Below are 13,606 nucleotides of genomic sequence, written 5' to 3' on the forward strand. Positions count from 1 at the left end.
TATTGCATATAACAAGAACAAGAACATAACATACATATACAGAGGATCACAGTGTATTCACTATTACCTGTTACATTCATAATAGCATCGAAGGAAACAACAGAAAAAAAGAGGGGAAAAACTATTCAAGGGAAAAGAAAAGGATTGTTAGGTTTATTATTTGTCCATTTTTGTATGTGTGTATATGATATTTTCATTTAAAAAAATGTTGCTCGTACTTTCATCATTTATTCATAACACACATTATTATGTGAATATACTGTATGTTCTCCCACATTCAGGCCATAAAGCTTTCATCCTTGTTTCTTTTCTATTCTTTTTTTATTATCCAACGAACTTTAGTAGTATACAATATATCATATAGAATTTATATCTTAATACATCCAAAAAACAAAATAAACAAAAATAAACAAACATGCCAGAGTGTACAAATTGATTAATTAATCAAAAAACTGTATATTCATTCAAGATATGACAAGTCTTTCTAGCTTTCTTGTTGACAATGTTCTACAGACTGATGCAATAATCCTAGCTCTCCTGAAGAAAATTAATAAAATTTGGCTTGGATCCTTACCATTTATTCTTGTAGATGATAATTTAATCTATGTGTGTATATATATATATATATATATATATTTTTTTTTTATTGAAGAAACATGTAAATATACAGATACATTCAGGAGAACATAAAAGAGGTAAAACAAAGACAAAGGATACAGAGTAATTATAACTTAAATACCTTATACCTTTACATAGGGAAACAATACTAACAAAGGATAGTAATAATAAAAAAAAATAATAATATAAAAAAATAAAAATAATAATAATAATAATAATACAAATAAAATAAAACAATATATGACAGAAAGCTGGTTAATCCTGAATATCAGAGCCATTACAAAATAATTGTTCATATATTTTCAGGAATCTATCACATTTATTATTGTTTGTTAAACTAAAAGATTTAAGCAGTGAGTGTACTTCAACCAAAAAATGAGAGAAGGTAGGAAGTGAGTTCATAAATTTCTGTTTATGGATGAAAAATTTACCAAATAAAATAAAAAAGTTAAAAATGTATTCTTTGGATGTGTGGGAGTCAGTATAATAACAAATAATATCTTTTAAATTAAAAGAGTGTGCCTGAATGGGGGTTTTATTTAAATGAGAAAATACGCTAGACCAAAATTTCTGAACCAATTTGCAAGAATAAAATAAGTGTATTAATGTTTCATCTTCATCACCACAAAACGAACAAGTACTAGAAATATCAATATATTTGGACACCGTTGCATTAACAGGATATATCTTATGTAAAATTTTAAAGTGAACTTCTTTGGTTTTGTTAGGAATAAAAAATTTATATGGTAATAACCACGCTCTTCTCCATTCAATATTGCCAATAAAGGCAGCCCAATGGGATCTGCCTCTAGGGCAAATTAGATCTCTTCTTTGAAAAATCTGGCGAATATGTTTATTATTGCATTTCTTATCATAAATGCTAATGCCATCCATCTATGTGTGTATATCTATGATCCTAGCGACAGCCAGTGACGAAAGGTTGGGCAGCGCTACTGTGACGTATGACGTTATGTCGGAAGCCACGCCCATCACGCACACACTCTTCCTGTTATGAAAGCGATCACGTGAGAAGCTGCACTTTTGGACGCTGAATTGGAAGTAAGTAAGGTAACAAATTAGAAATCTTATCAAACATTTATAGTGTCATCTGCAGATTCGAAGTAAATGTTGATTAACTTGTTCTGACTGAGTATGCTCAGTGTTTTTTTAAAGACACATAAAGATGTTTTAAATTTGTCTAACATTAATGTTTTTATTGGTCACTGAAAGTCCAATGAGAGTGTATCTATCAGTCAGATGATGAATTTATTAAGGTGATAGTAATATTGTGTCAGTTTTAGCACTAAGAGAAAGTAACAATTAAAAGATGACATGATACACTTTGCTTTGTCATCGTTCTTCAGTGTTACTATACAGTAGATCATGTGGTTTCGCACTGAAGCTTGGTTCTTTTGTAACAGTTTTGGTAATGAATGTAGTGTATAGTAGTTACATTTGACATTGCAGATCACCTCACAAAAATTGATTATTGCACAAAAGTGACTAATCAAACATTGAAATGTATTAATATTGAATTGTGTTGACCCAACAGTATGCACCATTATTAACACAATGACATTGACTGAATAGTAAAATGAAGCATTTGTAAAGCAGAAACAGCAGTAGAAGTGTACTTTATTAGTCTGTAGTTTAGTTTAGTTCATGCTTTTTGAGTATGAGTGCATGTAATACAACCCGTCTAACTTGACAAACGAATCTGATTACATAAACGTGGGCGACAGTAGCTTGATTAGATGCACAACATTTGACGTCAACAACAGCATTTTTTAAATGCTCATCAGCCTATTTATTTTTCTCTCCTAACTTATGCATGAATATGTCTAATTTGTGTTTTATTATTTGCACATAGCAGCTGTCTGCTACCCTGAGAGAAGAGAGGAATGTCCGCTCAGGCGACCCGGGTCGTGGCTTTGTCCGAGTGGGAGGACCGGTGGAAGGAAGGAAATATTGGTTTTCATAGAACTCAAGTGCACAAGTAATCACACACTGATCACTAATGACACTGTAATCATGCATGTTAAAGAGGACAATATTATGCTTTTTCCATCTTTCTCTAGTCTGTAATGTTGCTGTTTGAGGATGAATAATCTCCAGTTCTTCTCTATATCAGTGTCAGTGTTTCTGAACTCCTGAAACGCCTCCATTGTAGTCTTGAGTTTCTTCCGGGAACGAACACGTCATAATATTCCTCATTATAATAATTCATATGCAGAATAAAGGGGCGGGGCCTGGTTGAGTTAGTTAGTAGTGTGTTAAACTGGCGGTTATGGTAAGGGGCGGGACATTTCCCAAACACACTCGAGGCGCTCGACCAATCACAACACACTGCTCCAGCCGACCAATCAGAGCACAGTGTGCTTTTCAGAAGGAGGGGCTTCATAGAGACAGGAAGTAAACAGAGCGTTACTGACAGACTGGGAAGAGAGGAGCTGCAACAATGGAGAATCAAATCAAATCAAGTATATTTGTATAGCGCTTTTCACAATACAGATGTATCAAAGCAGCTTCACAGTATTAAATTAAAATAAAATAATACAACAAGGTTTGTTTCTAGTGGAATTTATTGATTGATAGAATAAAATTAAATATCCCCAAAATATCCCCAACTGAGCAAGCCAAAGGCAACAGTGGCAAGGAACCGAAAAAACAACATCAAGTGACCTAATGGAGAAAAAAAAAACCTTGGGAGAACCCAGGCTCAGTCGGGGCCAGTTCTCCTCTGGCATTTATGAACTAGTGGCCGGATTGTAGTTTGAACTGTAAGATTAACAATATTATATGAATGCCTGGCCGAAAAGATGCGTCTTTAATCTAGTTTTAAACTGGGAGGGCGAGTCCGAGCAACGAACAGTATCAGGAAGACTATTCCAGAGTAGACATGTGCCAGTATTCGGTAATGCGATAAATCGCGGTAATGAATATGCACGATATTGTTATCGCGGGCACTTCAAAATACCGTGAAAAATAATAGATCAGAATTTATATTTATAGAACGCGCATTAGCTTATTTTCCATCAACCGCTTAAACAAACACTGCGTATATGCTGCGCGAAACACGTGCGCGCTCTGATGTAAACAATCCCCACATGAAGCACTGTGTGCATGCAGCGCAGTGCGCACTCTAGTCTAATGTAAACAATCCTCACATGGAGAAGAAGCATGGCGGAAGGAGGAACGCTGCTGACGATTTATCTCCCTTCTAAAAGCAGGGCTGCCAACTCTACGCATTCAGCGTGAGACTCACGCAATCGACACTTTTCACATGCTCTCGCGCCACACATCCATTTTCTCACGCAGAGAAAAATCACGGAGCAAAGAGGACACTGACACCGACAGACTAGACAGAGCAGGTTACTTTTGATATGAAAAAAAATCTCAGCTCTCATGTTCTGTCCATTTTATTACGAAATTCAGACAATAAATACCGTTTTGGCGCTTGTAAATGTGACATGACCGATCGCTGTAGCGCCTCAGTTCAAGTAAACCGATCCTCTGTTACTTTTTATTTAAAGATACAGTACAACTTACCGAAAGGTATTTATGCCTCATACATAATATCGATCAATCAGTGTTTTTCAACCACGGAAAGAGGTCAATAAAACTGCAGGTGAACAATTATGTCACAGAACGTTACATTTACCTCAGGAAAGCCATTTAATGACCAAACACATTAGTTGACTAGAAAAAATAGCTATAGAGAGGAGTATTTTGCTAAATATGTGCACTATATTGCATTTGTATTATATTTTTACTTGTGTCATAATTTATTATAATGAAAACCAAATTGTATTTAATTTAATTTGTTAATTTTTAACCTTTAATAATTATAGCAATTAAAATATCGTGATAATACCGTATACCGTGATAAAAGCTCAATCAATTAATCGCAGCATGAAAATTTGATACCGGCACATGCCTATTCCAGAGTTTCGGAGCCAAATGTGAAAATGCTCTCCCTCCTTTGGTTGATCTGGATATCCTAGGTATGACCAAAAGCCTTGAATTTATTGATCTTAAAGAGCGCGATGGATTATAGGGCGATAGAAGATCCGTTAAATAGACTGGAGCTAAGCCGTTTAGGGCTTTATAAGTCAGTAGCAATACCTTGTAATTAATACGGAACTTTATAGGTAACCAATGCAGTGATGATAAAATCGGTGTTATATGATCATATTTTCTTGATCTAGTAAGAACTCTTAGCGGCTGCATTTTGGACTAACTGTAGCTTGTTTATTGAGGATGCAGGACAACCGGCTAATAAAGCATTACAGTAATCTAGTCTCGAGGTCATGAATGCATGAACTAACTTTTCTGCATCAGAAACTGATAGCATATTACGTAGCTTAGCAATGTTTCTAAGGTGGAAAAAGGCTGTTTTTGTAACATACGAAATATGATTTTCAAAAGACAGGTTACAATCGAGTATAACACCCAGGTCTTTTACTGTAGAGGATAAAGTAACAGGACATCCTACGATGTCAAAGTTGTATTGTGAGAGGTTCTGTGGGCGTTTTTTTTAACCGATAAGTATTACCTCTGTCTTGTCCGGATTTAATAAAAGAAAATTATGCGTCATCCAATCTTTTATATCTTTAACACACTCTGTCAATTTGGATAATTTAGCGTTTTCATCCGGCCGTGATGAAATATATATTTGAGTGTCATCAGCATAACAATGGAAACTAATTCCATGTTTCCTTATAATATTTCCAAGTGGCATCATATATATTGAGAATAACAGAGGGCCTAACACAGATCCTTGCGGCACTCCATAGTTTACTGGAGTTATGATCGATTTTTCTCCATTCAAATAGACAAAATGGTAGCGGTCAGATAAGTATGATCTAAACCAGCTTAATGCTTGTCCTTGAACACCAGTATAATTTTGTAGTCGATCTAAGAGTATTGTGTGATCTATAGTATCGAACGCAGCACTTAGATCAAGTAAAACTAGTACTGAGATGCAGCCTTGGTCAGAAGCTAAAAGTAAATCATTTGGGATTTTAACGAGCGCGGTTTCAGTGCTATGATGCGGCCTGAATCCAGACTGAAACTTTTCATAGATATCATTTTCTTGCAAGAAAGAGCCCAGTTGAGCGGACACAACTTTTTCTAGTATTTTAGACATAAATGGAAGATTTGAAATGGGTCTATAATTTGCTAGATTATTATGATCTAATTGTGGTTTCTTAATGAGAGGTTTTATAACTGCCAGTTTAATTCTTGGAACATGACCTAAAGATAAAGACGAGTTAATAATATTGAGGAGAGGCTCTTCCACTACAGGTAACACTTCCTTCAGTAGTTTAGTTGGTATAGGATCTAATAAACATGTTGTTGTTTTAGATGAAGTGATAAGTTTATTTAACTCTTTTTGTTCTATAGTTGTAAAGCACTGTAATTGTTCTTGCGGGGTGATAATTGAGGCTGAATTATAAGACGCGATTGAGGATTGAACGTTTACAATTGTGGTTCTGATGCTTTCTATTTTCTCAGTGAAGAAGTTCATGAAATCATTACTACTAAACTGTAACGGGATATTTTGTTCGGGTGACGTCTGTTTATTTGTTAGTCTAGCCACGGTGTTAAATAAAAACCTTGGATTGTTTTGGTTATTTTCTATTAGTTTGCGGAGGTGCTCAGCCCTGGCCGCTTTTAGGGCCTTTTTATAACGTGACATACTGTCTTTCCACGCGATTCTAAAGACCTCTAAATTAGTTTGTTTCCATTTACGCTCTAAATTACGGGTTTCTCTCTTTAGAACATGCGTAGTATTATTGTACCATGGTGCTTTAATTTTCTCTCTGACCTTTTTTAATTTAATGGGTGCAACAACATCCAATGTTCTAGAGAGAATGGTGCTCATAGTGCTAGTTAGTTCTTCTAGTTCATCTGTTTGTTTGGGTTCAGGCAGCAGCTGAGACAGATTAGATAAGCAATTTGAGAAATTATCTATGGTGGATGGAAGGATTGTTCTGCCTGGTCGATAACGCGGCGCCGCATGACATATTACAGCAGTACGTAATATGCAAGTTACCAAGTAATGGTCAGTGACATCATCACTTTGTGGAATGATATCTATATCGGTTGGATTGGTTCCATATGATATAATTAAATCGAGTGTATGATTAAGACGATGAGTTGGTCCGGTGACGTTTTGCTTGACCCCAAAGGAATTTAATAAATCTATAAACGCAGCCCCTAACGCATCATTTGAATTATCTACGTGTATGTTAAAATCTCCAACAATTAATGCTTTATCTACATTGACCAATAGATCTGAGAGAAAATCTGCAAACTCTTTTAGGAAATCAGCGTAAGGCCCAGGCGGTCTATATACGGTAGCTAAGGCTAGAGATAATATGGATTTTTTTCTAACATCTAAGAGCGTAACATTTAGTACAAGTACTTCAAACGAAATAAACTTATAACCCGTTTTCTGAGTAACATTGAGAATATCTCTATAGATTGCTGCAACACCGCCGCCACGACCAATCAGACGGGGCTCGTGCTTATAGGAGTATCCAGATGGAGTAGACTCATTTAGACCGAAATAATCATTTGGTTTAAGCCAGGTTTCAGTAAGGCATCGAAGCTATTATCTGTGACTATTTCATTTACAATAACTGCCTTAGGTGTGAGTGATCTAATGTTTAGAAGACCTAGCTTTAAAAATTGTTTTTGTTTACTAATAGCAACATTTTCTGTTTTAATAACAATTAGATTTTTCCTAGATCCTGCAATAGAATTATTATTTGATCTCACTAAACGAGGAATAGACACAGTTTCTATGCAATGTTCTACACTAGTATTTATATCATTTAAATTGGTGCAGGAGAGACTATGATTTGGACTTTTGGTTACTAGTCATCTAATGTAGTGATGGGCATTCCGGCTCTTTTTCGTGAGCCGGCTCGTTTGACTCGGCTCACTGAAAAGAGCCGGCTCTTTTTGACTCACAAACGGCTCTTTAAAAAATATATGTTTTAACTCGCTGAAAGTCCACCACACAACTGTGCAACGTGAATATTCACATTTTTAATTGTCCATAACAACCCAAAAACTAGCCTGCTTGCCTTGCACATCTAATTAATGGGCAAAGTTATGACTGACTATTTTTCTTACCTTCTTTTTTTACTTTTTGATGTGGATATTATTGAGCTTGTAGAAGTTTAGCTCTTGCGTTCTTCTGAACATCTTGCGCTGCAATTGCCCGATGTCATTTCTGAGTCATATCAGACCATAATCTGTCTCTCTTTTAAATGCATGTTCCACAGTAGGCTACGATTGGCTGTTTTAAAATATAATTAATATCGAAACAAAATAACAAAATAGCCCAGGCGGTCTCATCTAAGAGACATTTAGGCCTCCTCCAATAGTACTGACAGCTGGGCATAGCTTGCAGGTTTGCTTAGTGGCAAACTTTTTTCATTTGATTGGTTCAACCGCCACCCGCCCGAATTTAATTAAAATATTATTTTTCGTCACGTCATCCGCCTGATCCGCGGTTTATCCGCATCTCTAGTGTGTGTGTGTGAGTTTGCTCGGCCCTCCCTCATGCAGTTTAATTGGTTAACATCGCGTGTATGATTGACAGGAACAGAATGTGAGGCTGATCAGACAGTCGAAACAAATGTGTGTGCGCCTTTAGGCCTATATAATTATGTTTTTGTTGGTTTTTGAATTAGTCAATTATTTTAAATGCAATTAAAATCATTCATTATTTCATTATTAGCCTACACAATGATTTAATTTCTATAGGCTATATTTTTAAAAATAGAGTCGGCTCTTCAGATATGCGAGCCGGCTCCCTTCGTTCACCTACAAGAGCCGGCTCTTAGATCCGGCTCATTCGCGAACGACCCATCACTAATCTAATGGTATTTAACATTTTGGAGATGTTATCCGACAGAAGATCCACTCCGAATCTGCTTGGGTGTAAGCCATCAGCACGGAAAAGCCTAGGACGCTCCCAAAACAGATTCCAATTATTTACAAAGAGCAGTTTCTGCTCATTGCACCATGACATTAACCATTCATTTAGCGCGAATAGTCTACTAATCTTTTCATGTCCTAGTCTTTAATACATCTCATATAACTCAATGATTTAGATGCCGTCATGTGTTGCTTACGAATAAATAATGTTAATTTTGAATTATCCATAAATGTATAAAGGAGCCATAAAATGTTGCCACAAATGGAGCCATTTGTTTCAATCCACCTTTTTTTGTACTTTTTGGAAGGTTGCTGGAAAACAACTTGGACAAAGTTGCATGTGGACGAAAGGAGATCCGATTCTTCATCCCACTGTGTGGAAAATCTGTAGACATGAAATGGTACAAAGTCTAAAGTCTGTTTCAATGAATAATGTTAAAGATCTTCCTAGCGCACCCTAAAATGTTCATATTTTCCTCAGGCTGGCTGATATGGGTCACACAGTTGTTGGAGTTGAAATTTCCGAAACAGGAATTAAACAGTTCTTTGAAGAACAAGATCTTGCTTATAATGAAGAAGCAGTTCCAGCTATTCCCGGAGCAAAGCTTTTCAAGGTATCTGAAGCTCTCAAGTTTGTCATCCTTAGTGTTTGCCAATGATAGTTACAGGACCCATAAATCATACATCGAGTTACTATCCTGCTAAAGATGTCGACCTCGATTCAGACACCCACACGATCTTATTCCTAAATGACAGCAATTCGTTTAAGTCTAGTAAACCTTTGACTAGTAGAGTCACAGTGAACATTCAACGTTTGCGATGCCGCTGATCCAGAGAGAGCAGTTCTCATGAAACTGCTTCACGAACAGTCTTTTCAAACACATAGGATCATTATTTCAGTCTTAAAATCATTCAGATTATCACAGAAGTACTGGGATAAAAGTTTTATAATTCGGATAAAAACACTGATGTGTACCGTACTGATTCATCCGGGACTGAAACAAGTGAAGTCTCTATGAGTGAGTCATTGAATCATTCATTCAACAGATTTGTTCAGAAATGCTGATTCAACCGGTAATGAAACAAGTGAAGTCTTTATGAGTGACTCATTGAATCATTCATTCAAAAGATTTGTTCAAAAACGCTGATTCATTCAGTAATGAAATAAGTGAAGTCTTTATGAGTGACTCATTGAATCATTCATTCAAAAGATTCGTTCAAAAACTCTGATTCATTCGGTAATCAAACAAGTGAAGTCTTTATGAGTAACTCATTGAATCATTCATTCAAAAGATTCATTCAAAAACATTGATTCATCCGGTAATGAAACAAGTGAAGTCTTTATGAATGAGTAAAAAATGTATTTATGAGTGACTCATTGAATCATTCATTCAAATGATTCGTTCAAAAATGCTGATTCATCCGGTAATGAAACAAGTGAAGTCTTTATGAATGAGTAAAAAAAGTATTTATGAGTGACTCACTGAATCATTCATTCAAATGATTCGTTCAAAAACGCTGATCCATCCGGTAATGAAACAAGTGAAGTCTTTATGAATGAGTAAAAAAAGTATTTATGAGTGACTCATTGAATCATTCATTCAGCAAATATGTTCAAAAACGCTGATTCATTCAGTAATGAAACAAGTGAAGTCTTTATGAGTGACTCATTGAATCATTCATTCAAAAGATTTGTTCAAAAACACTGATTCATTCGGTAATGAAACAAGTGAAGTCTTTATGAGTGACTCATTGAATAATTTAAAAGATTCGTTCTAAAATGCTGATTCATTCGGTAATGAAACAAGTGAAGTCTTTATGAATGAGTAAAAAAAGTATTTATGAGTGACTCATTGAATCATTCATTCAAATGATTTGTTAAAAAACGCTGATTCATCCGGTAATGAAACAAGTGAAGTCTTTATGAGTGAATCATTGAATCATTTAAAAGATTTGTTCAAAAATGCTGATTCATTCGGTAATGAAACAAGTGAAATCTTTGAGTGAATCATTGAATCATTTAAAAGATTTGTTCAAAAATGCTGATTCATTTGGCAATGAAACAAGTTAAGTCTTTATAAGCGAGTAATTGAATCATTCATTCATTCAAAAAGATTTATTTATTTTTTTAATAATACATTAAAAAGTATCTTTGAATATGCAAGACTTCCGATTCATTTTCCTCTATAGGTAAATAACTAGAATAATAACAAAGTGAAGTAAATGTGCTGTAAACCAGTATGCTTGTGACTGGTACAGGTAAAATAACTGGTAACACTTTACAATAAGGTTCATTAGTTAACTACATTAGTTAACATTAACTAATAATGAACTGCACTTATACAGCATTTGTTCATCTTTGTTAATGTTAATTTCAACATTTACTAATACTTTATTAAAATCTTGTTAACATTAGGTAATGCACTGTGAACTAACATGAACAAACAATGAACAGCTTTATTTTCATTAACTAACATTAACAAAGATTAACAAAAACAGTAGTAAATGTATTGCTCATTGTTAGTTCATGTTAGTTAATACATTTACTAATGTTTAATAAAGGAACCTTATTGTAAAGTGTTACCAAATAACTGGAAGCGAACGACACAGAGAGTCTTGCACATGCAAGTTACAAAAGGCTGCTCATACATTTAAACGATTGCGCTGTATTGTTATGATGGCTTTCCTCAGATTAATACAGACGGATGATCCCAATGCTTCCACACACGGCGTGATGTTTCTGTGTCACGCTCTCCCAACTAATGCATTTTCCCTGTTCTCAGAGCGCAGATGGAAAGATCTCCATCTATCAGTGTGATTTATTCAAGTTCTCCAGGTGCGTTTTATACTTATTTTAGATGATAAAGTGTAACAAAAAGCACATTTAAACATCTCTCTTTGTCTCTCAGTGCCGTTGCAGGAAAATTCGGAGGGATTTGGGATCGAGGAGGACTGGTGGCCATAAACCCATGTGACAGGGAAAAGTACATATTAAATAAATCAACATTTCACGTCCATTTATTTATTTATGGTTTAAGTGGGATTGTATTTTGAATAGATCCGCTCTTTGTCCCAAAGGTACGGCTCTCTCCTTGTTTCTTTAATGGACAATGACTGCAGATATCTGGTGGACACAGTGGAATACAAACCTGAGCCGTACCAAGGTAACGTTAGGAAAGAAACGCATTATTTTTATTGATTATAAAGCACATTTGTTTAGTTTATAGTATTTGATCTTTTCTGTCGCCACATTTGACATGCAGGTCCACCATTTTTAGTATCAGAAGAGGATTTAAAAAACATGTTCGGTGAGTTTTTGGTCACTGTTCTGACACACATCATCTTATTTCATTTAGATGTTTTTGTTATTCTGCATTACAGAGCTTTTATTTCTAGATCATTGCCGTGTCTGTCATATTTCAGGAGGACACTGCATTATCGAACTAGTCCAGGCTATAGACGGCTTTGAGGAAAAGCATAAATCATGGGGACTGGATTCACTGACGGAGAAAGTCTACCTTCTCTCTTCAAAAGCACAATGACCAATCTCTAAATCAGCTGGAGCGTGATTCAGAAAAGTGCATAGGGTTAATGGAAGACACATTGCATTTTTTTCTATTTTCATAAAAGTAACCTGAAAGTTTCATATTTGGAAAATAATGCAAAATATTTTAATAAATCATTAATTTTTTCAAATATTTTGTGTTTATTTCATAACTGGATGAGTGTGTGTTGCCTGCAGTGCGAGTGAGTGACGCGAGTTCTCAGTTTGAGCACAAGAGGGCAGTAGTTTGATATTTTCACAATCAGAATCAGACAGAGCTTTTCACACACACAAGCTTCCAGTGCGCGCGCGCACACACACACACACACACACATACAACAAGAGTTTAAGAATAACATAAAAAATATAGAAGTATAAAGACACAGTTAGGTTTAGTCATTCTATAAATTTAAAGATTATGAACATATTTACAGTATTATGAATAATATTCATTAAATATCAACTGAGTTTTCAAACTCAGAATGAATCTTAATTATCCGGTTATTTTATTGTATAAAAAAACGAAACACTGCAACTACTATTGGAGTTCTGGACATTATGAGATTTGTAATCAGTGGTATTTTACACAAATTAACATATTATTAAGCTATTGGTATTTTTATTTAGTGCACGTGGGTTCAAATACTGTGGATAAAAGCGTCTGTTGAATAAATGTAAATGCTGAAATGTGTGTCGCCTTTAAGGCCTGTAAACAAGCAAGAATTAATTTCTGTTCCGTTTAAATCTGTTGGGGAAAAAAAAAGAGGAAGAAATGCATTTTCATTTCCAAATATATCTAGCTCAAAGGTACTGAAAGACATGTTAATGGCACGGTAAGGAGTCATTAAAGAGAAATTACAGCATTATTATTATTCCATGCTCGAAAATCAGTGTAAAGACACTATGCTGCATTAAAGCCAGACTGAATTAGTATCAATGTTTACAGTTTTAATTTCTGCGTTCGTGCATTTATGCCTCTTATATATAAGCAGCAATAAATCACTGTTCCATCTATGCCGTGTAAATTAGATTGTTTTATTATTTTAGATTAGGAATCTCTAACCAACCGTGTTATGATCTCTCTCTCTCTCTCTCTCTCTCTCTCTCTCTCTCTCTCTCTCTCTCTCTCTTTTAAATGAAACAAAAACACTTTGGTAAATAGTTTGTTAACCTTCGAGGTCTCGTGTTTTTGACCGCGCGAGCACCGCTGGCCAGATGTGCGCCTGTTTACTTTAAATATAGCTCGTGCTGAGGCACCCCGAGTCTCTCAGCCAATCACGAGCGCCGGGGGGCGGGGTCGACTGGAATGTTGTGGATGCGAGAAAATGAACAATGTAGCCCCATAAACTGATGCTGTATCGGGGAATATCAATGCGCATCAACACAAACCCACAGCGCGAGATGCTTGATTTGGGGATTCGGCTGCGATTGAACAGCATTTGTGGAGAAACACTGAGCGTCTGCTGAAGTTCAGGGGTGAGGCACTGT

General features: G+C 35.6%; 2 protein-coding genes across 6 annotated transcripts in view; both read left to right on the forward strand.

The window, feature by feature from the left end:
• The first annotated feature begins 1,613 nt into the window (after window positions 1–1,613).
• LOC311093728 (putative thiopurine S-methyltransferase) lies at window positions 1,614–12,270 on the forward strand. 5 transcript variants are annotated; one of them, XM_084131322.1, is made up of 9 exons: window positions 1,614–1,686; window positions 2,492–2,614; window positions 8,883–8,975; window positions 9,056–9,188; window positions 11,358–11,410; window positions 11,484–11,558; window positions 11,653–11,738; window positions 11,838–11,882; window positions 11,998–12,270. In XM_084131322.1, exons 2-9 carry the CDS (start codon window positions 2,520–2,522, stop codon window positions 12,114–12,116), a joined length of 699 nt encoding a protein of 232 aa, XP_083987448.1. In that variant the 5' UTR covers window positions 1,614–1,686; window positions 2,492–2,519; the 3' UTR covers window positions 12,117–12,270. The 5 variants fall into 5 exon arrangements, with proteins under 5 accessions (XP_083987448.1, XP_083987445.1, XP_083987447.1 ...); XM_084131319.1 differs by having other exon boundaries at window positions 1,614–1,677; window positions 2,489–2,614; XM_084131321.1 differs by having other exon boundaries at window positions 1,617–1,681; window positions 2,489–2,614.
• A 1,155-nt stretch (window positions 12,271–13,425) lies between these two features.
• The window catches only part of ext1c (exostoses (multiple) 1c), an 81,261-nt gene continuing 81,080 nt past the window's right edge, over window positions 13,426–13,606 (forward strand). Inside the window, exon 1 of the mRNA XM_084130584.1 lies at window positions 13,426–13,594. The gene's annotated coding sequence lies outside the window, so the exon portion shown is untranslated. The remainder of the gene's footprint in view (window positions 13,595–13,606) is intronic.

The sequence above is a fragment of the Abramis brama genome (genome assembly GCF_963993115.1).
Source record: "Abramis brama genome assembly, chromosome: 12".
Lineage (NCBI taxonomy): Eukaryota > Metazoa > Chordata > Actinopteri > Cypriniformes > Leuciscidae > Abramis > Abramis brama.

What these genes read in the sequence shown, in the direction of transcription:
- LOC311093728 (XM_084131322.1), top strand. Translation starts at nt 2,520, where the DNA reads ATGTCCGCTCAGGCGACCCGGGTCGTGGCTTTGTCCGAGTGGGAGGAC. An exon ending in CAAACCTGAGCCGTACCAAG is followed by an intron (nt 11,739 to 11,837) that starts GTAACGTTAGGA and finishes TTTGACATGCAG; the next exon opens with GTCCACCATTTTTAGTATCA. An exon ending in GGATTTAAAAAACATGTTCG is followed by an intron (nt 11,883 to 11,997) that starts GTGAGTTTTTGG and finishes GTCATATTTCAG; the next exon opens with GAGGACACTGCATTATCGAA.